Source organism: Rhamphochromis sp. 'chilingali' (genome assembly GCF_963969265.1).
Source record: "Rhamphochromis sp. 'chilingali' genome assembly, chromosome: 8".
In the NCBI taxonomy this organism is placed as follows: Eukaryota; Metazoa; Chordata; class Actinopteri; order Cichliformes; family Cichlidae; genus Rhamphochromis; species Rhamphochromis sp. 'chilingali'.
In genome coordinates this window covers 7,739,355-7,765,136 of record NC_137935.1, presented here as the reverse complement: position 1 = coordinate 7,765,136, position 25,782 = coordinate 7,739,355, and the positions used below count along the sequence as shown (strand labels likewise).

The window sequence follows — 25,782 nt, the reverse complement described above, 5'->3', positions numbered from 1 at the left end:
AAGGGGAAATTTGGTTACTTAAATAAGAGCATTTATTTAAACCTGGTAACAATGCTAGTGTTTTCCCCCCAAATACCCCTGACAGCATAATGCCGCTGGAGGCGGAGCTAAACGTGGGCAGTCAGGGCTCTGTCGTGTTTTGAGGTTGATGGTGTTCGTTGTAGTTACCTACTGTGAACACAAGAGGGAATCAACATATCCTTCTGTTCAAGTTAACCTTTCAATTCCAAGGCTTTTAATTTGAGGCTGAAAGTTTCAAAAACCTTTAGGTGGGCGTCGGTTTAACGCGCTGTTTAGTTTGCGTGACGTGACCTGTGACGCATGCCTTTCCCTCTTCTTCCTCCGCTTTTCTGTCAGTCTTCACTGTCCCTATCGAAAATGAAGCCATAAGATAAAAAAGGCCCCCCAAAAAAGTTTCTGGTGAATGCTAAGATAAAATTGCTTGTTTCAGTTAAATTTATTGTTTGTTGCTGAAAATGTTAACATTTAGTTTTCAGTAATTTCAGTAGTAGTTTGAATCATTTTAATAATAATAATAATAATAATAATAGGTTTACATAAAATGTAATAATTATTTTAAAGTGTGTATAACTCACTAGCTGGAGTAGTAATGCATTTCTATATATATTTCAGAGTATCCACCTTCGAAGAATTGGTTTGAAATTGGCAACACTATGTATAACTGGATTCAGCAAAATGGGTATGAAGCGTCAAGTAAATTGCATAAAAAAGTTAGTTGGTAGAATAATGTAAACCAAATTCATTAATCGAAATACACAGTGCATAGTCCGGTGCTAAACTGGTATGAACAATGACTTTTATTTTGACATTCACCGGATGTATCGCTTCTCAACAGTTCCACAGTTCCACCACTAGAGGGCTAACAATTAGAGCCTTTAATAATTAGTTTGAAACCAAACATTTTAGAAAAATGTTTGCTGTCCAATACAATTAGAATTCATGCTTAAAACAAACTATAAAAAACAGAATATGACACAGGGAAATATTACCACAAAGTATATACTTTATTTTAGGCCAATTTCAAAGTATCATATGAAGAAAGATATATTGTAACAGAATTTGTTCTAAAACACATGCACATTTCTATCAAAAAAAAAAAAAAAAAAAAAAAAAGAACAGATCATTACTGAATATAAATTCATTTCATGTGCATTTAGAAAACTCTAAATACAAAATCCTTTAACTTGTGATTAGTTCTACTGCTACAATGAGAGTCAATAGCTAATATGCTCTGACAATTACACACTAAGCATAAAATCAGGTCTGTGTGACAAAATGCATTGATGCATTAAAACGAAAACTAGCCGTGCAATACAAGCACTGTGGTGTACCACTCATTTTAGTTGCATTGTTCTCACCAACACTGTTCATCCATCTTAAAAATCCATCAGCACGTGACTTAATATTCAGTAAAATCAAAACTAAAAAGAGGTTTCTCATGAATTTAAAAAAAAAATAAATATATATATATATATATATATATATATATATATATATATATATATATATATATATATATATATATATATATATATATATATTCCATCAAGTTAATGCTACCCATTTAGTATTGGTTGGCAACAGAATCAGTGTGACATCCTGCAAAGCCTAAACCAGGGGCACACGCAGCAGGCTGATTATTCAAAGGTTACTGCAGTACTGCAAATATGTAGTCATTGTGTAAACATCAAAAAATAACGTGATTATGTGAGAATTGTCAGTGTGTTGTCTCAACTGCGGCCGAGTATGTAAACATGTGAGTGCTTGTAGAAGAATCGCTCTTTTCTCCGCTCTGAAACCTCATCCTTAAAAATCTCAAGGTTAGTCACTCGAAACAACCATCCCAAACAGAAGGGGAGGGAAAAAAAACTCTCTCAGCTAGACGTGCCCATTAACACTTAAAACATGTTCTCATTATTAGCTTATACAGTTTGTTCAAACACAGGCTGATTTACAAATCATACCGTTTCTGGTCTCTAAAGATAGAAGCAAAATACAAGTTTTTAGTGTCATTACAAAAACATCTTTGGAATCTGCATCAACAATTCCTGACTGAGATATCTGATTGTTTCTTTATTATGCCACCCCCCCCCCCAAAAAAACCCAAAACAAAACAAAAAAACAAAACAAAACACAGGCAAAAGGAAAAACTCACCACCATCAGTCACACACTGATCCTCTACTCTACCCCTTGACATGACTCTTAAACCTGCTAAAACTTGTCCTGGCTGCAGTCTATAAACCTTTCATTTAAAACACTCAACACAGCGTCGCATAGACGGGAGGGGCGGGGGGGTTCCAACATTGTAACTGTTGTATACTGTATGTGGTCATAAGGTTTCATTGATCAAAGAGCTATACTTTGTTCTGAGCCAAGAGACCTGCCTTTTTGGTTAATGTTCAGGAAAGACAGTGAAAAAAAAAGCTGCATGTGAATATCAAAAATACAATAACATTAAAGTGGATACAGTAAAGCAGAGACGAGAGAATCAGATAAATGGGTTTAAAAAGAGTCCAAACAGAATCAGACCACCAAGATTAAGTCCTGGCTGGTTTGATCTCATTGAAGTGTCGTGCTGCGATATAACAGACGACCCCGTCTAAAAAAAATAAAATAAAATGATTCAATCCATGTATGAAAGAAGGAAAAAAAAGAAAGTAAAATGCCATTTGATCTAAACTATCATACATATATAGTTATCTAAAAATAGAACACTAAAAAAGATAAAACGACGAATGGATTGTGAATCAGGCTGGGAACCCCAAACATACAATTTTGATCATTGAACATTAGAGGGAAGTATGCCTGCCGTTTACGGGAACAGCAGTGTGCTTGTCGCTGAATTATAGAAATGTGGGTATTTATTCGTGTCGCTCGCATCTCAAAATAAAAAAAAAAAAAAAAATACAACTGAAGGCACTTGATCTATCAAAGGTTTAACTTAGACTTGCTGGCACAGCCAAGCAGCGGTGCAGTCAATCCGCAGGTTCGAACCCCTCCCACCCCCACCCCAAGCAACATGGGCCTCACGTTACCTTTACTCCAAATCAGTATTGTTCTTTATGCTCCAAATACATCATTTTTGGTTTTTCAGGCTTGTTGAAAAAAACAAAACAACAACAACAAAAAGAATAAAAACATGAGGCCAAATATAAAGCTACTAGCTAGATGCAAAAGTCCCAAATACAGTTAAGTAGTGATGCGTCACGCTATTTTGCAAGAAAGAGGCTCCAGAGACTCCAGGGGATAACTGATCAGGGCAGAAGAGTGGAAGCACCTGCCCAGTGGGTAAATATGCCCTAGATTCACTGACAGGCCTGTGAAAGATTTGGGGACCCTTGCATAATTGTCTGTTCATAGGCCAGCCTTGAAGACACAGACAAAATACAGAGATAACACAACCAGTGAAGAGAACAGAACAATACTGCCAGGAAAAAAAAAAAAAAAAGAGGTTGGCCTTACATGCTGACACAGACACAGAAGTCCCGAGAGGCTTGCTGAAATGTCTGATAAAATCATCTATGATTCCTTCACAGATTAGAGCAGGCAGAAGTTCAGAGTGTAGGTAGAGGAGCGAGGAAGGAGTGGCCAGCTCGGCTTTTCTATAACCATGTGAGGAAACTCTCCTTGTCGAGCTTGGTAGCTGCCAGCACAGACTCCATGTCATTGAGGATGTCTGAGCTCAGCGCCTCCTGCAGGCTGGGCATCAGCTCCTCACCTTCCACCGCCATGCTCTCCCCCTCCAGGGTGCCCAGATCTACGTCTGTTCCAGGAATGGTATCCAGGTAGTCAGGGAAACGACTGGGCTGTGTTGCCATGGAGGGTGCAAGTGGGTCCCCTGATGAAGAGGGAAGAAAAAAAAATGTTGATACTGTTTGATGTTACTTGCTCCAGAACAGGTGTGAAAAAGTTTCTCAAGGCTACAGCAGTTCAGTACCAGTAACTTTTAACCTCAACTTCAGCTAGTTTAAAAAGAAGGTATGATTAGATGTAAGTTAACCAAAATGAATTGGCATATCTTATGATAATGTATTAAAATAGTTCACTTTAAATCATTTCAGTAATGACTTGTGAACAAAAAGGCATTCGGTTATGAAGGGAATGCAGAAATATGTACAATAATAATCAGCAGCCGTGAGCAAATCATTAAGCCAAACCGACAGAAGAAGTGCGGTCCATCCCATTCAGACAGAAATGAATCAAGAGTCAAGAATTCAAGTCAGATGCAAGCATTTCATATGTTTTGATGTGCACATGCATCGACGCATTTAATCAGAACAGTATGACGTGTGAAACAGATACAAATGTCATTATGTCCACCTCCTCATCTCTTAGGCCTTTGTATGATCCGTTTCCCTAATAGGGCTACATTCTGTTTTCAGGACAATAAACATCTTTTTTGTTCTTACATTCAAAATGTAGCCTTTCAGATTAAAAGCTGCAATTTTTTAAAAGACTCAAGTCTAAATTTGCAGGAAGCAAACGGCAAGAAAGGAATCCGGCTAAATTGTTCATATTGAAAAACCTTTATCTGACTGGTTAATGAAAATGTTTAAGCACCCCTCGGCAGGAGATGGTTCCAGCCTGTTTATTTTGACTGAGCACTTTTATTCCACTTGGGTCAAAAATATTAGTCTCTGTGGCTCACCTGTATCCATCTCATCCACACTGTTCAGGAAGTCATCTGGAGTGCGAGGGACACTGTAGCTGCTCATACTCAAGCCGCTGTCTGTGCTCTCATCCCTGGAGTGGTAGGTCCCGCTGGAAATGCAGAAATGATGAAATGTTGGTTAGAAATGCTGCTCTGTTACCAATGAACTCTAATGGCCTATAGTTTACTTTAAAAGTGAACTGTTGAAATCAGCGGCCTTAACTCCCTTTACATACATGCACATTTAAATGGTTCAACCCTCTAGAAACGCTACGTGATGACTAATCTGCAGTGACACCATTGAAAGTGAGCTTCACTTTTTTTCCCCCTTTTTAATCTACACTATATTGCAGTACATAGGCAAAGAGCAGCAATGAAAGGGGCAACTGAGACAAAATGAGAGAGAGGACATTTGACAAGCCTATACTATTTAGCAGAAAAATATGTAGGCAGAGTATGGCAGAGGCACGATGAATGAGGCCATTGTGAGCGCAGAGGAGTGCAGGGAACAGGGGGAGGAGGGGAGATTAGGTTGGCCTGTCTACTGACTGGACCACATGTTCTCATGGCCTGCTTGCTATTCAGCTCTTTTCCTCACTTTGTGTGCACACAGAAGAACTAGAGCTTGAACTACTAGAAATTATTTCCCAGCATACCGTGGGGCAGCATTCACACAATAAAAAGCTTCCTGTACCTTTGTTGTTCAAATCTGTACAGCCTCAGACCAGCAGATTTTCACTTTATTTATTTTTTTTGGAGGGGGTGGGGGGGCTGTCTCACTCTTAAAATAAAAGAGTGGTCTTGTATTATTTCATAACTTGCGTCGCCATTTAAGCTCTGACTGACTTTACTGCAGCAGTTGTACACCAGAGGTCATCACTGAACTCCAGGCACAGATCTGCTGCTCTGAATGAGTCATTACCATGTGAAGAGGGTTAAGGCCCAGAGTTTGGCCTTCTGTTTTTACTACCACAGCTCAAAAAGTTTTGCACACAGATCCCTAAAACAGGATAAAGTCTGATGGGCTGAACCAAAAGTCAGCTGGTGCCAATCAGACTGTAGCGGTTGATTGTCTCCTTATTTTGTTCCACACCGAACACGCCTGGCTTATGTGTAAACCGAACCTGTTGAGGAATGGATCAGAGCTGTTGGCCGTCATGGTCCGGGCATCTTGAGCCATAGGGGAGGACACAGGGTTTGTGCTGCCATCTTGATCCATACTGGTAGGCAGCTGGTTCCTTAGAGCCAGCTCCTGCGGATAATAAGACACAAAAACTCATGAGCAACACTGTCAACACCACCCCTAACATCCAAAGCTAATTATACACAGCTAGAGCTTCATGGAGGCGTTTTTTTACAGCCTCACTGGTCTGCTGTCAGACATGTTGGTCTCCATTTCTCTCCTTGCACGGTGTCATATTACATGAGGGGCCGGCCACAGTTGTAGACAATTGTTTTCTACACATGAGGAATCAGATAAGGTTGAGGATATGAAGTCATGCTTTTCTTTTTCACCCCCTTCCTTCTAAGGGGATGTGAACAGAGCTGACCATAGTCACCATTTTCAGCTCTCATTAAAATTCTACAAAGACACTATTGGAAATGCACTAATTATACTTTTTTTTTCTACTTAGTATTTGGTATCAGCAAGTAAAATAAATCAAGTATAAGTAGTCAGTAATAAGATTACGTTTCAACCTTGGCTCAGTGACACTGCAGCATGTAGTGCAGTATAGGTTGCTGATATCTGCCATCTGTGCATTCCTTGAAACAAAAGTGAGGCAGCCTACGCTTTCAATAAGTGCATAAAGTAAATTTACCTCTTCAAACACACAGCTGTTGCAGTGAAGTTTGGAACAGTTTCAGCTGAACCAAAAGTTGCAGTTGTGTGATAAATGACCTGCTGACACTATCAAAACCACGTAAAAATAAAGCTAGCTAAACCGGCTGTCTGAGCAGCACACGCCCGGCAAGGCATGTCTGATGGCTCATCTGCATTTGAAGTTGCAGCAATCTCCATTGTGTTGCGGCAATTCTACGGTTTTTCACATTTATGTTGCCATGCATAAGTGAAGGACTAACTATAAGCTAGTCATAGTCAATGCAACATCAATAATTCATTTTATTTCCTGTAGTATTAATTACCTTACAAAGGGTTTTAAGTTAGCCACTCACCTATTCTTCATTACATAACTGCATAAGTGCATACATTTCCATTTGTGTCAAGTTTTGCTCCAAAATTGAACTCCCCATACACGCCTAACGTTATGCAATGTACTCCTGACACGCACTACAAGATTTGTAAATAAATGATAGCCACCATAATCCAAACAAAGCAGAGTTACAGGGGTTTCGGGTTTATTGGAATCTAGCGGCTAGACAGAACCCCTCTTTATATCTTTGCCTGGTCTGCAGTGCCTTTCCACATTTTATTTTCCATTTTAACTGGTGGCCGTGGATGTCTGAGCCTTGGATAATTCAGTTGCTCATGTTTCTTTACATAACTGATGAATTTCTATCCATCATTTTAATTGTGTTTGTCTACACAAGACACTAAGTGAAATCAGGCAGCTTCACTGAAATAGTCTGGTCCCACTTTTGCTCGCGGGCACTTGTCATGCACGTAACAAAAACAAAAATTGTAAATAAACTCATAATTCTGATTTTAAGGCTTTTAAAATAGCTAATAGTCCAAAGTATCTGAAAGAAAGTGTTTGTGCTCATCATACTCTCATAATCTCCTTCTTTAAAAGCCAACAGTAACCAGGCTACATAAGCATGCAGAGCATATTCTCTTAAAAAGGACAGTTCCAATAATTTTCCCTTTATAACCCAGTGCCTGCATACACACGGGTCACGTCCTACAGTGAACTTTAAACAACCCATCTGAACCTGAGGCATGGTAAACAAAGTCACCAGCACTCTCATTCATAATCATAAAGCTCCAAATCTGGTACTATGACACAGCCTTGAGTAAACTACCGCTCCACCCTGCGTGGGTGGCACCACTGTGACACATCAACCTTAGGAAGTGATAATTATTAAGGACGATGACTCACAAGACTTCACTGCAGTGTGGTGTAACAATAAAGACTGATCAAAGAGGCTTAGGATCCACCACTATCCCTGCCAAGATTTTAAAGCTGTACATTTTAAAGTGTAAACATTTTGCTGCTGCACTCATTCAGCAAATGAACAGTTTGAGGTTCAGTATCGTGGTGGAAACATACTGAAAAGCATTTGTTCTTCCATGAGGCCCTGTCACTTCCAAAAGGCCTTAAAAATATTTTGAGCTGCTTTAACTCCGATTCCTGACCTGTGGTCTCTGCCGAAGCAGCTCCTGTTGCTTCTGTCTCAGTCTTTCCTTCTCCATCTGAAGTCTCATCTGGTTGTTGCTTCCCATAACTCCACTGATGCTGGGAGGCAGCTGCCCGGCCTGTTTCACTGGAGCACTCTGGGAAATTCTCTGCTGGTTCAGAGCTACAAATAAAATAAAAGTTGTTTACATATCAGTCAAATGCACATAATACAAAGACCCCAAATGCTGTAACGACAAGGATAAACTTTGCAAAAAATGGTTGCTAACTGCTTTGTTGTAAAGGAAATACTGAGGACAATCATTATACTTTCAAAATATTTTTTAGGCAAAGCGGGGGAATATTCAGACCTGACAGCAAAACTTAAGTGCTGTGCTTATGAGACACCTTTATCCTTTGGACTTTACTATATTGAGATATATGCAAATTTAACAATGTCAGCTCTCAGAAGCTGGCAATAAAACTAACATACATGATTTCTAGTTAGCAGACTAGATAGACTAGTATCTTCCCATCTCTCTTCAGAAACTTCCTGCTACCTCACCTCTTTAATGGATCGCTGCATTTAAATACTACATAACAAGACCAACAACTTGTGCATTTGTCCACATAGTGAAATTGCAAAAGAGGATCCAGTGCAGCAGGTTGTGTAGGACAAGGGAAGTCCCAGCACAAGTTGTCCACCTAGTATCTAAAACAATCACTATTCCTGTAAGACCTGATCTCCTCCCACTCGCTGACTAAGACGAGCTTTGTTAGTTTTGTACATTGCATCAGTCATGACTTATCCTTTCATTGTGCGTTTTGTTTCCTTCTAAACAAATCGCCGCTTATCCCTCGAGACTGACTGCCTTCTTACCCTGGCTTGATGTGTCCACTTAAGCTGATTTAACGCATGCAATATGATTGCTCTGTGCCCATTAATATAGTGCAGGCCTACCTAAGGTAATGCAAACACAGTACCACTTCTAAATTTACGTTAAAGGCTCTTTTACACAACAAATGTTACTGCATTAAGCATTTGTAAGCCAACTACATGTTTACAATATCAGAACAAATGTGTTTGTACTGAAAACACAGCTGTTCCCCAATGAAATCTTTGTTATTCTTCAGTGTAGTGGGGGTGGGTCTAATAAACATAAGTGTAAAGCACAATGCGATGCTGCAATCTATGCATGCAAAGTAGGTCACACATTTGCAGTGGAGTAAACGTGAATGTGTTGCACCAACAATAAAGGAGCCAACGAGGTGTGCTGTTTGCTTATGTGCTTGAAGCGCCAATCACAACAAAGCTTTAATGGGGCGGGGGCGCAACTTTCATGCGGGTCTGGCCCTCTCTGTTCTGTCCTGCCCGCCCCGGCACCTTTCTCATCACCATTCAATCACTGTCTGTTTACACTATTGCAGGGGCTGAATGAACCATAGCTGAGGGCTCTCCCTGGGAAGCTTTGGAGGCCCCACCTTGCCTTGCCTTCCACCGTCCCCTCCCCTCTCTGACCGCAATGTCTCCCCAGCAGCCCCACCCCAAGCGCGCGCACACACACAGACTCATGTAGGCAGCTTCCCCCACACACACGTCAAGAGAATCCGTGGGAGACTGTTACTTCTCCCTACTTCTTATCTTTGGCAGATACTGAAGCCTTTTGTGGCTGGAGCGCTCCGCCATCGGGGCACCATTAACTGTTCTCATGATGGAGTCTCTACGCATGGGCCATGTCAGCAGCTGCAGATCTGTTAAGGCCTTAGCTTTGAAGACGAGTTGCGTAAAAGCGATGGGACACATATGGAGAGATCCACTGATACACAAAGCCAAAAGATAAAGGAGAAGTTTTAATGTCAAAACCTGGGTCTTTATTTTGACCCCAGTTTCTATTTATGACAGTAACCTTTTATTCATACGAACAGTGCCAAAGGGAAGTCAGCTTCCAATCACCTCCTCCTCCAGCCAATTTGCAGAACAAGGTGAAAAAATTCTGCAGAACGATCGCGTAGTTTCGCCTAATTTTACAAAAAACTACAAAAATCAGAAGATTTGCTAACCTTGTTAGTTCTCTGCCAAGTAAATTATGCTCAACAAAACTATGTGATTAGTCAAAGTCAACGGTTTCCTTCAGGGGAGCAAAGTTCCTGCTGCAAAACCAAGTCAAGGACTCTTTTTGCAGACCAAATAGCAACAATAACCAATGTTACTGGATGAACTATGCACAAGCAATGCAGATATCAAAGAAGGGAATTACATCTGTGGGCGAGATAGTTGCCAAGGATAGGTTCATTTCAGGGCCAGACTGATATTTTAAAAGGAGGCCACTCAAGGCAAAGAAGACTGTGTGTGAGAGTGTGTGTGTACTTTTGGAGAGGTGGTTTGAGTAAGCAGCACATAGAGGTAGTGATTGCCGGTGAGCCAGTCAGATAAGAGACAAGTTAATGCTGTCTGCCTTTTGTCTTCTTCACGCACTCCTGCAAGACAACGAGCCAGCGACACAACCCCTTATCAGTCAATCACACTGGCAGGCATATTACACCACAAGATCACCTGGGGCAGGTAAAGTTGAGGGTGTGCCAGCTGTGGGAAGCTCTCTATATGACCAGGCCTCAGCACCTTTTAAGACTTAGTAAATATTTACCTGCTTTCGATTTAACAAGTTTAACAAAAAAAAAAAAAAAAAAAAAAGGCATCTTGGGAAGGTGTTGTATTTCTAGCATCAAGATAAGTAAAGCGGCAAAACAGACTGGATGTGATGCAAACAAAGTTTTATCATCTTGTACTCAGTAAGCTAAAACCAGCCTGTGCCGACTTGGCTCTGAGAGGCATGAAAAAAATAAGTCAGGCGAAAATCAAGAGTGTAGGCTAACAGGTTATAATACAGCTGTATCTGACACTTCTAATAGAAATCTATTAATGCGTACACTCAATTCCATTTAATGGTCACCAATAAAAAAAAAAAGCAAAAAAAAAAGCATAGAATATTTTGGCAAAGTTTGGCAAAACTCAAACATAAACTATCCATCCACGGGATGCTGTTTGAGAGTTAAGAAGCTGCTCCTGACTTTTTCCACATGACATTTCTTAATTCTGTTTGTATCACAAATGCCAAACTACCCTATGACAGCGACATTTTCAACAAGGTTCCAGCTTTTCTGGTTTAGTACTCTGACAGTACTCAAACAGTATTACGCCAAGTCTTCAGATGAAAACATTGAAGTCCCAGGGGAATTTTTTGGTCTTTCTGCTGTCATTTCCTGTATGTGCCCACAGCAACACATATAGGATATGACATCCACATTAGCCAGTCCCCTTTTGAACTCCCACGTCACCGTGGACTCGCAGCTTGCTCACCACCTTTTTGGATCTTAAACAGGATGCATGTTTATCCCATCGTCATTTTCTCTCTATTCCTCAGTTTTTCTTTCCTCCCCTTTCGCCTTGCCCCCCTCCACCACTCCCATGCCCTCCCCTCTTTAGAGTTCTTTGACTGAAAAGGTCTGGAACAGATTAAGAGTTGGAACACAGAATAAAGAGGCCTGGCAAAGATTCAAGTCTGTCTGGAGCTACAGCAGAATGGGGCTGTGCCTGCACTGGGCCTCACACAGTGGGAAGGCAGCCGGCAACAACCCTCAGTTAAAGGCACTCTGCTGCTTTTCTTCTCAAAGCTCAAATTAGCCTCCATTATCAAAGCAGTTGGCTTATGATTGAAGACCTACATAGCAGCAGTATAGGGGTTTCTGACGCACAGGAGCTTACTTAAATAGTACAAAAGTGCAAATGCATACAAAAAAATGATAACAAACAAAACTACTGGAATTAAAAAAACAGTTCAAAATTCATAAGTTTTACAATTTTTTGTAAACCTAAGAAGGTACAAACTGCCGCAAATGAGAAATACAAGCAGTATAAATGTGACGTTTTAACAATTATTATTAAAAAAAAAAAGTTATACCATGAGGAACAAAATCATGTTTATGGCACATAATGAGTTAAGAGCCTGTCTCTTTCACTCTTTCTCCCCCTCTCTCGCTTTCAGGGGCCCAGCAGCCTTGTGTGTTCAAGACTTATAAACCTTCAAAGAGCTTTGCCGATTAAAGCCTCCATCTCTCCCCAGCTGCCCCACTCCCCTTACAACTCTGTTTTGAACTTTCCTGTCTGCTTTCAGAACAGGGACACACAATTGCTTACATAAAAATTGCCCTTTAAGTGGCCATGCTCGGTAAAAAACTAACACTAAATTTAAGCGGGCCGCACGCTGATTCACACATGTTGCCTTTGTGAACCAGGGTAAAGTTCCCTGGGGAACACTTCAGTGATGAAAAGCATGTCACCTGAAGAATAAATGAGTCAGAGTGACATAAGCCCTCATCTCAGGAAGTCTTTTTGGCACACGGGAGGATTAGCTTATTCCCATGGCCACAGAGTAGTCCGAACACATGTACCTGGCTCTGTCACTAATTCACCAACCCTGACCACCACACACTCGGAGCTAACTTTAGTTTGGCCCGAGGGATTAATGGCAAACTCAGCTGTTGTGCCATAACTAAAACGGCTGACAAGTGTAGGTGTGAATTTTGAGGGTGGGGTTTTTAACAAAATCTGCCTTCAACCACCAATGCTATGTCTAGATAGCCCAAAGCACTCTGGTGTGGTTACATTAACTTTGAACCAAAAGTGGAGAAGGAACACCTCCCTCAAGTGTGAACATTTAATTATATTTTCAGGTGTCTAACAATGACTTTCCTATATTTAATCAATACAACACACTTTAACACTAACAATCTCAGTCCAAGGCAAACTCACCATAACGTGGCTCAAGTCGTGGGTCCAGCCAGGATGTGGTCTTGTTCTTGTGATTGATGTAGTAAATTTCTCCCTCTGCTGTAATAGCCTGTTCCCAGCCGTCAGGGAGGGATCCTAAAGGGACGATGCAAAAAAAAACAAAAACAAAGTCTAAGAGATCCTACAGGTTCAATCTATGCTTTAATTGACTGGCAGAATTTTTTAAACTTCTTACAGTCAGCTGACAAAGAGACCAAAACAAAGCAAAAACTTCCCATATAGAAAGCAAAAGGAATAAATAGACAGAAGAATTAGAGATGGTCGTAATCTTTCATCTCTGAATTAATCATTGCCATCAGCCACTGAAATCAAACAATCCTGTCTGTCAACAGTTGACAGATGACTAACAATGGGTTACCAGATCGGTAATCTTTAATCTTTACCCAGTTTCTGATCTGGCCTTTGTCCAAAACTGGCCTTTCTGACATGTAGCTCCATATTGGAGATGATTCACTTCAGATGCATTCTAATACTGGAAACGCTGTTTGTTTAGATGAGGGGTGGCGGCCAGGTACAGCATGCGAGAGGAAGGACTCGCTTGCTGTGATTTCAGTGGACCGATTCCCTGCTATATTCTCACATGGCTTTAAAGGACATCACACAGTGTGTGCATGTGCAAAAGTAGCTATTGAATCAGAGTTCCCAAACATGTCAAACAGGACGCGTAACGTTCTGCCTCAGTCTTCCCTCACCTAGGGCAAATTCCAACTGTATGGACAGACCTGAGGTACACCAAGTAGTAACAGGTAAGAACCAGACTGTACCTGACTTGTTCGGTATAATTTTTTTCTTCTTTTTTTTTTATTGTTTTGCTTTACATATGTGAACACACAAAAAATGCATGTTGAAAAAAATACACTATGAACGTTGTGCAAAGGAAGAACTGAAATAATTGCCATTCACTGCTGAAAATTACACAATGCATTTCATGCACTGCCGCTGATATAAAAACTAAATTTGACAAAATCAACAGATACACACCACTGGCTGGGTTCATGATAGGTTGCGGCTGGACTGGCACAGAACTGGGAGGGGCAGGCTGGTTCATCTGGAGCAAGGCCTTGCGCGGATCCTGCCAAGTGGTGGTCTGATCAATGTGGCTGTAAGGAGATAGGACAGCCAATAAAAATAAGTCACAGAAATGACCATCTATGATTTCCTACAACTAATAAGCAGTAAGGCCAAACTAGGGCTATGTCAATACAACACATAAATGTTGACTCAGACCCATTTCATCAACCTCATGGACAAAAACACTGAATCTACCCCCCCCCCCCCCCCCCCTCCCCCCATTCTGTAAATGATGACTGTTACTGGAAGCGAAACTCAATGTTGACTGTGTGTGTTCCAGCCTGGATTCAGTCTAGATTTACACTACTCATTCATTCATGATTTGAATCTATGTGTATTGAATAACAATGGAAAAAAGAAAAAAAACCCATTAAATTATATTTGAAATAAGACAAAACAAAAGCAGCACACTGCAAAAAATGAAAATAAGTCAAGTCAGGCTGAAAGCTTCTTGAAAATGTGTAGCGGCCTATGATTGGTTTTAAAACACCCATTGTAACATCAAACAATGTTGCTCCATCTATTTTCTGGCTCATCTTTGCTGGAACAGGACTGAGGCTTGGGGGAGGAGGCATTGTGTTTCATTCTGTGAAGGCATTGATAATTAGTGCTTTGTTGGTACTTGTTGCTTGATTAAGATGGAAAGCTAATACAGGAAGCCCTCCTCTCCCGAGCAGGACCCTCTCTATTGAGGGAGGGTCAGTCCCAGGGCTCAATGCAGGGGGTCCTTTTTTCCTGGAAGCGGCTCGGACACTACAGAGTGTCAGGGGCTTTAACAATCTGGCGCCACATTTACAAAGCTTTCACCTGCTTGACAAAGGCACAGACTGAGCTACGACCTAAAACCCCACTATTCACTTGTTTTCTCTCTTTTTTTTTTTTTTTAAACTATCCCATTTTTTTGAAAAAGAAACAAAAACTAATCTCATACAAAAGGCATGAAATTCAAGTGTTTTTGTTTCATACATCACCACAAATCTTGCATTTATAATGTAACTTGACTGAGTTATTTCAACACACATGGCAAAAATAGTTTGTTTGTCATGCACCTAAATGTTACCCACAGCTATCCATTATACCCCAGGTTCTAATGGTGTCCTTCCACCCACTGCGTTTCTTTACAACTCACTGTTAATTTGATCCCTAAACGCCATTAGCACAGATTTTGGAACAGCTGGGTGAAATGAGAGATTCAGAGAGTTTCTCTTGGCCTCTGCGGTAATCCCAGCCTGCCTGTCTGCTCTCGATCCCAGGCCAGAGAGCGAGAGGACCTGACTCAGCACTCCTCCCCCGATACAATGCAGCCCATTTTGAAGCCCCCTCTTGTTTATGCTTTATTGATCAAAGGAGCTGCCAAATCCCCTACCGAACCCTCCCCCAGCCCTCACACGCACACACATATACACACACACACCCACACAAGCACCGCAAACCAAGCAAAATAGTTGGAACTGCTCAGACTGGGGGGGCCTTGAGAAAGAAAGGTCAGGGAGAGGAGGGGCATATAACTGGAGAAAAGAAAAAAAACAAGTGAAAGTTAAAAAAAAAAAAAATCTACAGAAGCAAATCCCCTGAATTCCATTGGCTGTGTGAGTTGCTGTGGTTCTGTTACAGTCTGAGTGCCCGCCCTGCCCCATTTCCTGCCTTTTTCCCCACTCTGGAAACTATGACATTTGTTATGGGGGGGGGTGGGGGTGGGGGGTGGGGAGGGGTGGGGGGAGAACAGGGGAGGAGGCAGGGAGACGGGCACTAGGGTAAAAGGGAAGGGAGGGTTTATTGTAAATGAGAGGCCTGCACATCCTTGCACGTCAATGGCAAAAAAAAAAAACTGCTAAAAGTGGGGAAAAAAAGAAAAAAAAGGAACATAAAACTTTAAAACCTTAAAATCAGATTCTTGAAGTTATGCACAGATAAAAGGTATATTGAATTTTCTATCAAAGACTAGTTAGAACTGCCAACTTCCGTTGATCAAATCAACCACAACAACTGTAAACAAAGCCTTAGTTCAAAATACAGGCAATAATGATCTAAAAGCCTGTGATGAAATCGACTTTCTGTTCAATAGTGCTGAAAAGAATATTGAAAAGAAACTGAGAAAACCGGTAAATGAGTTACCAAGAGTCAGTAATTCATCACCAGGTTTTAAAACTAAAAGATAATCTATTCACTGAACCTGCCACCAACCATATATGGTCAGCTGCACGGCTTCCTGTAGGTGAAACATAAAACAAAACAATGTCATGGCAACTGTTGGGACGGCTGGAGGCCACCAGTTGCTGTTAGGAATTGCTGATGATCTGCAACCCCACGGTCACAACTGCTCGGTGTTTTCTTTACATGTTTCTGACACCACAACGAGCACAGCAAGGCAGCCTTTGTACCCTGCCCCCTACTGCATACCCGGGGATGGGCAAGATATTTTTGGGGTTGGTCCTGATCCATACAAGTGCAAAAAAAGTTTACAATTTTTTTTAAGTAAGCTGTAAAACTGTGCTCTCAAAACTCTCATTCAAGCTGCGACCCAAACATTAAGAGAATGCTTAAAATAAATGGCGTCTTTTGACTCTTTACACACAAACTGCTGCTGTGTGATTACACACTAAGCACATGAATGGACAGAATAAAATAAGTCTACATGCCACAAAAAAATGTAACCTGTATAGACACGTTTCAATCCATAAACAATGAACTAGCAGCTAGATTCTATTTCTGTCACATGGTTTACATAAACAACAACATCCTCCTCCCCCAAATTAAGTCCCTTAAGGGGGATTTTTTTTTGTTAACACAAACATCTTTTGGTGTTCCAACCCCAAATCCTAGTTTAGATGACGGGACAAGGTGGTGGGGAAAAAAAAAAAGTCTCATGTTTGTCTGGGAATCATCACAGACAAACTATAACACATCATTTCTTCTGCAAATGACCAGGTACTGCAGCCAAGAAGAACAATGTCTTTCAAATGCGATCCATTACTTTCCATCTTTTGCTCAAGTTGTCATGTTTGACCATGTCTTGCTGAGGCATGAAGGCAAAACTCTACTTTGCTGAAATGATATATGGGATGACTTATAAGTTTCCTGCTCAGGACTAACTGGAGTAAAAATACAATGCAAAGTGCTAATCGTTAAGGACTGACTGAAAAATCTGAGATTTAAGAGATTCAGGTTTCCGGAGTGTGCTATAAAGGGTTCACGATCCCTTACGTGCAAAAGTCTGAATTCCCCCACTTGATTTTTCAAAAGCTGCAGTGAATTACTGTAGTATTATAAACTAGTATGACAAACACACAGCCTGCCTGTTTATGCTCATGAAAACTATGGCCGTTTGCATCTGGCTTTGTAGAGAATTTACTACTCAAAAAACATAAAGTCTCCAAATAACCTCTGCCACCTTCAAAACACCAGATCAAAGCTCGATTTCAGTCCAGGCTGACTGTTTATTCCACTGAAATTGCACATCTTCAAATCCAGATGTCAAGTGCTGCATTTCGCTGGTGTAATACAGGGGAGTGAAGCTATGAGAAGTGCAGCAGTGATGAAGCACTCCCACAGCTGAGTTGTCAAATGTTAAAAATGGGATCGTCAGACCACAGGAGCTCCACCCTGGGAGTATGTGCTTGGAAGTTGGTTGAAGCCAATGACTTAAGAGTGCACTGGGGGAGGCCAGATGTAATCAGGCCTCTAAGTTGAGGGTGACCACCTCCACTCTCGTTGACTGGAGATGCCTGGCTGCCTCTCTATCAGCAGGACATCATCAAGAGAGATTATTGGGGCAACCTTTGTGACCCTATTGTGGCTTTAAGTTTCCCTTTGAAGGGTGGTTTGTATTAATGAGGAAACTAGTTCATGAAGTACCAGGACTGAATGTTCCTCGGTTTTTCCACTGTTTATTTTTTAAGAGTAATTTCAAGATTGAATGTAATTTTAGGGATTGTCGTAATTAAAGATTAATAGGTGGGGTTTTTTTTTTTAAGCAAAACTTGCCTGACAAAGTACTCCGCATAAGCACTTCTCTTAATCATTTACCAAGTAACATTGCAAACTTATTAATAGGTGCATACTTTTAGTCAAATAATATATCAATATTAAAATAAGGTTATCCGAGTATTTCGAAATCTCTAAATCCCACCTGAGAGGTCCACCTCTCAGAGACTACTTCTCTGTGGAGATGCCCTTAGTGACAGTGGAGGCATTGATGTCTGAAACAGAGGTGTTACATCAAACCTTCGGTAAACATTAGTCTGACTTTCTCACAGTCCAGTTTGTGTACTGAGCTGACAGGCCAAAGTTGAACAGGAAGGTTCTTGTCTGTGTGTGGTCAATAAACCAAAAGTTTGTCAAACACAAAGTTGCTCCAAATGAGGGCTTTGCACAAGCTTACAGCCCAGTCTTCCCAGCACCATTTGTGACTGACCAAGTGGTCTTAGTTTACAACGTCTTAGAATGAAAACCAATTTGCATATTTATCACTTTAAACTCATCGCAAAACAATTATATATACCATTTATTTCATTTACTATAAGATCAGTGTTAGCCAAGCTATAAAGGTAAAACTTGTTAGTGAATTTAAAAATGAATTGATATTGTTTTTATTTAATTTATTACATCACTACAGTATTAATGACTAGATGAAAAACTGTCAAGTAGTTAAAGTCTGACTATGGTTTAAAAGACAACATAACACTGCAATTGCAGCTTTATTTGCTCAATTCATGGCGACAGTTGGAGAGCCTAAAGCTTGACTAGGCCATTTTTGTTTTAAATGCAGTAAATATTACCATGTTATCTGCTGGAATTGATTTATCAATATAATCTTATAGTTTAAAATCAGCATAACAGAGTTATTATAATGTACTACAGCAAGAGCATAAGGCCTAAATAAACATCTTTCCTGTGCAAACAGGCAATCTCTGACTTGTATTTAGAGCAACAGATGTTCAGGAAATCACAGACAGAGTATAGTAAAAGCTGATTATTAGCCGATTTACCCGGGACTCTGCAGCAGTGTAAGTCTGAGAAAATAATTTGTTTTTTAAAAACATAACACTAAAGAAAGGATTTATTAAAGTTCTTCACAGTGGATAATCATCTCCTTGCATATCTAATCATGAATCATCTTTAGCCACTGCAGAGTTAAACCTTAAGAGAGACACATAGTCTGCTCTTTTCATGTGAAACCAAGCTCATCAAAACATTTAAAAAACCCAGTCGAGAAAAGACAAAAGTGTCCATCAACACGTAGATCTACCTGCCCCTCAGGGCAGATAATAGCCTCCCCCCCTCCAGAGCTTTACTCTGCTTTGAGCTGACTTCCCACGAACTGAAAGCTCTTTCAAAGCTGCATTTAATAAGCGCCCGGAAACAGTGATTACCCCTCCTAGTTCACCGGTGTGTCTAAATTAGAAACCTTCATTAGTTTATGACCCACCCCTGGAGACCATCCCTGCCCCCGTCCCACCAACAACCAAGGTGACCCAACCTCTGTGCCCTGGCTGTCATAAATCAAAGGCCGCAGCAAACTGCTGTGAAAAAGACGAAAGGTCAACAGACTTTGTTGACGTTCTCCAAGTATTTGTTTTTATGTAACAGCCAAAACAACAAAAAAAGACGGCATCCTATTTGACTCTGATTACCATTAGGGCTGCGACTATTGATCACCACCAACAGTTATAACAAAATGTCTCATTTTTTAAAATTTGGTTTAAAAGGTGCATCACTTTTATCAAATGATATTTATATCGCTTCAACACCATTTGCTACTCTAAAGGAGAAAAAAAAGTGCTAAATCTGTCACTTATCATCACTGGTTAGTATTTACACCAAAATTAAACTAAATTTTTAAAAAAATATCAGAACTTCAGGTGTGAAGAAGGTTAAAGTCTTAACAAAGCCACCACTCTCTCACCCCCATCTTTAAACTTCATGTCAGCCATTTGTCTATTTCGGGAAGGCTCACATGAGTCTCAACAGGCCCGTCGTCTGAATAAAGATCACTGTTTCGCTGCTGGGACAAAGGGGGAGGGCACAGTTTCTTTTGGCCCCCTCTTCTAGTGATCTCCACATGGCTGCCATTTAACTTCATTGACACAGAGAGGCACCATCACAGAGTCACAGCTCCATTCATACCAAAACAGAGCATGACTCCTGAAGGAGTGAGGCATCGAAATCTAGAGACTCACTGACTCAGAGGCCAGTTATTGTTACGCATAATCCTGCAGTACAGTAATAAACAAATAGTATCTTAAAAAAAAAAATACTTCAACCCTGGGTTCATTTATCTCTAAGGACAACAGCAAGCAACCAGAGTGAAATGTGAACCCCCAACTCTCTGCTTTCCTAGCTGGTGACCAACTCCCCACCCCCACTAGTCCATAGCTAGCGCGCACACACACACACACGCACACTCTTGCTCTGCTTCACTCTCTCTGCAACACATCTTGGTCAGACAGCCCCTGTTTATAAATAGGGGAGTGTCTTTTCCAGCAGCTCTGGCAAGCCTGCTTTTATTCCAGATCAAATATCTGCTCTTTGATCTGTGTGGAAGATGTCTCCTCGCGTTTTCCGTACTCAAACACAAACACAGTGTACTATACTCACTCTGGTTGTATAACATGCCAGTTGGAAAAACAGTTAAGTCTCTGCAAAGAAATGTGTTTCACATCCCGTTAACATCAAACTCTATGTGAGTTGAAAGGAAGAGGCCCTCAGGTATACGCTATATAAACAGGTATATATTATATCATCTATGAATAATTGGATAGTTTAGCATTTAAAAAAAAAAAAAATTACCGACCAGTGAGATCAAATGACTGTTTTTATACACAGAAAGACTCTCGGTTAACACACCTGACTTGTGAACTTATGGCTTTTATACTGCCAATTTTATACACGTTATATTTTATTCTGCCTTTATCAGTATTTTAGGATAAAATACTCTAAAGAACCATAAAGATCTCGAGTCTTTCAGAGTACTGTTTTGATTCCTCTATTCCCTGTCCATTATTTTTTTGGCCTCCACAAAATGGGCCAGATGTTCTCCAGATGTGCAACCTTAAAACATGTGGTAATGAAAGCTCTCTTTTTTTTTGGGATCCAAGTAAGTTTGAAGCTATCATGTTTGTCCAGACTCTGCGTCAGAGAGTAACATTTCCTAGAACTGACAACATTTTGCCTTTGAGTAAAGAATGAGGACTTTGAGTGTCAAGCCTTTTTTTAAACAAGAGCTGCTGAAGAGTTCATAAACTTTAGAAGGCTTCACAATGAGCAGATTACATTAACATAAATTGTTGACAAGCACGCCACTTTTATGAATAATTCAACCCATCTTTGCCCAGAGCTACAGACAGTGGAAATAAAAAGGGTAACAAATGCACAAAAAAGTATTAAAGAACCAAAGCCCTCAAAACCCGAGAAGTAATCGATACATCCTGTGACAAGCCTAAAGGTCTCTACAGTACCTGCAAACAAGAAATCTACATTACTATGGATGATTAATGCGAAGAAGATCTACTGAGTAGCAGAGGAGCTTTGCAGAACTGTTCTTTGCTGTCTGGGGTAGCTACAGTGCTCCATTGTCTCTACTGAAACCTGAGACCAAGAAAAGGAGCACTAGATACAGCAATCATTGCTCAAAAGACTTCTCTTGTTTGCTGAGCCCACCAAATTTAATAACCTACAATTTAACTATTGCAATTGTCTCTTTCTGGACACAGTGGCAACTATTGTGTAACAGATTTGAAAATCATTGTCAGCATAATGTATGCTGAATAGAGATGTAGTATTGAGAGCTGGGCCCTGTACTACGAAGCGAGTTCAGCATACCCAGGGTATCCTTCGTTATCCAGATTTACTCACCCTAACACTGGCGTTCGGGTAAGTGGTCACACTAAGCTGGTTATTAACTCACTAAGTTAGCCCAGGACTTCCCAATCGAGGTACACGTGAGTTCACATGAAAGAGGTGGTGCTGGTAATATCTGATCACATTGATTAGTGTACTAGTAGCTGATTTTACAAAGAAAGAGTAAACTTTAAAATGAGAAAAATATGAAGAGGTTACATAAATGATGTAAGTATTTGTATCCACTTTAGTTAGAAAGCTATTATTAAAGTGTAGCCACTTGTCTGAGTTAACAGATAAAAATATCCCATTAAGATATTGGAGAATCTGATGAGCTGTTATCAACTATTCCCATCAAATTTGCATAAGACAGTTATAGTTTTCATTCTCTCAGCTACAATCTGTGTCTTTTAAGGATTTAAGAGTAAGTTTAAATACAACAACAGAATTCAAATATAGGCTTAGTCTATGTACAAATTTGAAATGAGGTTAGAAAGTGCAGTATAGGTGTCCTGTTTTAGGATCGTATATTACTGACTAACACTTATCAAAGAGTAAAATTGTTGCTGACAAATATGGGAATGAATCAAGATTTATCACCGATGCTCATCAGCTAACACAAAGACTTTAGACACTACTGAAAAACTAGAGCCACCTACTCTACCCACAGAGGGATTGTTCAGGCAGGGTGATGCCAGTTTCTGAAGAACTGCCTGGTCAGTAGGTGGTGATTTCATACCTGCTGATCTCTAATCAGGAACCTAACCTGTTCCGGAGCAGGTTAAGGTTAAGGGTTAAACTTCAGAGCTAATCCAGAAGTTACCCAGATAAGATTAAATCCTGCTTTGTAGTACAGAGGTCTCTATAGAGACCTGTCACAAGACCAATTCTTTGGTAACTTTCATTGTCACAACAAAAAAAAAAAAGTTTGAACCAGTGATTGTACTGCTTTATAAGCAGGGATATACATATTGTAAATATCAGTAAGATTATTCCAACAATATGTATGTATAAAATTGCAATCAAAGATTTTAAACACATTTTTTAGAACTTGCACAAATATAAAATGTTCTCATAAAATTAGACAAAATTTTCCATTTTGGGGATTTTCTGACATCTGATGTAATAATGTTAAATAAATGGTAAATGGCCTGTATTCGCTTTACTTAGTCCCTATGGACCCCAAAGCACTTTAGACTACATTCAGTCATCCACCCATTCACACACTGGTGATGGCAAGCTACATTGTAGCCACAGCAGCCCCGGGGCGCACTGACAGAGGCGAGACACTGGCGCCACCGGGCCCTCTGACCACCACCAGTAGGCAACGAGTGAAATGTCTTGCCCAAGGACACAACGACTGAGACTGTCTGAGTCGGGGCTCGAACCGGCAACCTTCCGATTACAAGACGAACTGCCAACTCTTGAGCCACGATCGCCCTTAAGTATAAGTATAAAATAAGTATAAAAAGTTAAGATAGATGAATATCACCGATTTTTCAAAACATTTCAGGTTGCAAGCATTCAGAGACTTTTACAAACTGTATGATGCACTTCATGGCAGCATACATACTTGAGGAAGTATCTCTGGCCAGAGGCTGTCTTGGCCATCTCCCACCCATCTGGTAGGGGCATGTCATCAGGAATCTCATAAGAAGACTGACGAAGATGTTGAGGAGAGGCCCCTGTTGAGCCCATGCCAGACAGTGAGCCACCAGAAACAGCTCCTAACTGCAAGGAAGCAGGGGATGAGTGTGCACGGACATGGTGAGGGATGAGGACTCCGGCACTCCCAGCATCAGTGCTGGCCTGTGTTGGGGTTGAGAGACAACACAGTTAGTTTTCTTTGGGGAGTTTGAGTGAAAACCCTCACTTAAAAACATCAATTATCATGTAATAATTAAAAAAGGCCATATGCAAATGTAAAGACAAATCAAACATTTATGAAAGAATAAAAAAAACATGAGGCTTTGTTTGTTTCAAATACAAGTGCAATAATGGATTGAGGATGAAAAACAGAACACAGTCTTAATTTATTGACAGTGTGTACTAGTCTACATAATTTCTACCCATTTAATATTTGAGTCACTCCTTATAATTTGTAATCACTTTAAAGTGTATATAAATTCTATTCATGTGCATGTGAAGGCATGTTTTTGACTTATTCGGGTGTGGGAGGTATCCAGGGCTTGCCACCAACACGCATGCGCACTAATTACAAAAAGTCCTCAGAGTTATGGGGAGCGACCGGGAACTTGGAAGAGCTGAAAATGGAAGAAGGGATCGGGGAGGGGCTGTGGGTGAATATAGGATAATTTAACCATCATATGATTTCCTGTCAGCAAATCAAGTTGTTTACATAAAAAAGTCGGATTGGAAATTTAAGATGATACGAACATGACGGTTATCCGTCTGCTGCAAATAGCTATACATGAATTATTAACCAAACCATCCCTTATTATTTTTACATTGTCACTCATCTAATCACAATTTATTCTAAGCTAAGCAATATTCATCGGTTTTCTTGGTTACTTACGGCCAAAGACTGCAAGAGAATGTTTCCGCCGTTTAATAAAGCCCTCACGGCCTTTGCTGTTTTAATGTTTGGTTTTTTTTCTCTTTTGTTTTGTTTTTTTGCTGTGAAATGTGTTAAATGGAAATTAAATGCAGTTTGAGGGGGGGAAACAACCCATCAATGGAAATGCACACTCATTTAAGCAGGTCAATACAAGTCCGCCTGAATAAAGTTATTATATCTTAAAGACTTAAAAAAATAATAAGTGTGTTCAAAGATGACTGACCAATAAAACAATAACGCTGAAGGCTAAAAATGGCACCAGAGAAGGATGAAGTAACTATTAACTAAGTGCCAGTCACGTAGCTCCTGAAGGCCGAAACTCGACAAGATGGGCCCTGCTTTTTAGTTGTGATTTCTGAGTACGGGCACAGTAAAAACCAGGGCGGGCTTACTTGTCTGGAATGAGACTTTGGTTCTGGGGGTTTGAAGAAGGAGTCTGGCAGTTTCCTCATCCTCATGGGCACAGAGTGGGGCACGGTATTGACTTTCGGGTTCATCACAGCGTTAAAAAGCGCCTCTAGGTCAGTCTCAGAGTCGCCCCGTACATGGACGATTTGGTGTCCGGCAGGAGGGTTGTGCTGGCTCGGATCCATTGTCCCAAAAACAGTCTTCGAACTTTATGTCCCAAAAAAGTTAGGCTTCGGAAGTTAAAAAATAAACGTGAGCCAATCCCAAACTTTTTTTCCACGCCGGGAGAAATCTGAAAATCTCGACGACACTCAGTAAAAGTTATTCGGAGTCATTCTAAACTTTACAAGTCGAGCACTTGATATTCTTCCAAAGTGTGTTAGCTGTCGAAATCTGCAATGAAAGACAGCCTTTTCCTGTTTTTTCCTGCTGGCATACTTGTTAACGTAACAAAGCGCATAAACTCCACATTGGAATTTATGCTCTCGTCCCCCCAAAAAACGCAGATGCAACCACAAAAGACGAAAAAACACCACAAACGGTTGAGTGAAAGAGTCCAACTTTTTCTGAGTGTCGGGCCAAGTCCAAGCTGTTGTTGATATTCTTTTAAGCAAGGCTCATAGTGAGCGGTACAAATCTCCGCAGCTCACTTTCTAGAAAAAAAAAAAAAGTTTAGCCCCAGTCGGATCTAAACTTTGGAGAGGACATCAAACTTTATGACGCCAGTGACGTAATCACCAATAGGGCGGGACTTACGGCTCCGATTGGGACAAGAGCGTTTAAAGGTAGACTGGAAAAGCCAAGCCCTTTATTAGCGGGCACCTTCCCCAATTAAACATAGTGTGAAATTAAAAGTAAAAGATTATGTACCAAAAGATACATTTTTGATAAGACATGTCACAACTTTTTAACGTTAACATCTACTTATTTCGACAGCAAATGGAATTGTAATATCCTTTACAGTTTATGTAATCTTCGACCGGACAATCTGGGCAAGACCTTATGAGTTATGGTCTCCATTTATGGCCCATTTGCTAGCCCAAATCTGGATGCCTTGTAGAAAAAAAC

At 40.5% G+C, this 25,782-nt stretch overlaps 1 protein-coding gene across 1 annotated transcript; it reads right to left on the bottom strand.

Moving 5' to 3' along the window:
* Positions 1 to 1,004: 1,004 nt before the first annotated feature.
* Positions 1,005 to 25,399, bottom strand: yap1 (Yes1 associated transcriptional regulator). Its single transcript, XM_080888982.1, has 8 exons — positions 24,699 to 25,399; positions 23,302 to 23,537; positions 13,800 to 13,918; positions 12,780 to 12,893; positions 7,990 to 8,153; positions 5,798 to 5,925; positions 4,671 to 4,783; positions 1,005 to 3,860 (listed from the first exon to the last, which is right to left on the bottom strand). The coding sequence occupies exons 1-8, from the start codon at positions 24,897 to 24,899 to the stop codon at positions 3,625 to 3,627; spliced, it is 1,311 nt and encodes a 436-aa protein (XP_080745108.1). The 5' UTR covers positions 24,900 to 25,399; the 3' UTR covers positions 1,005 to 3,624.
* Between the last annotated feature and the right edge of the window lie 383 nt (positions 25,400 to 25,782).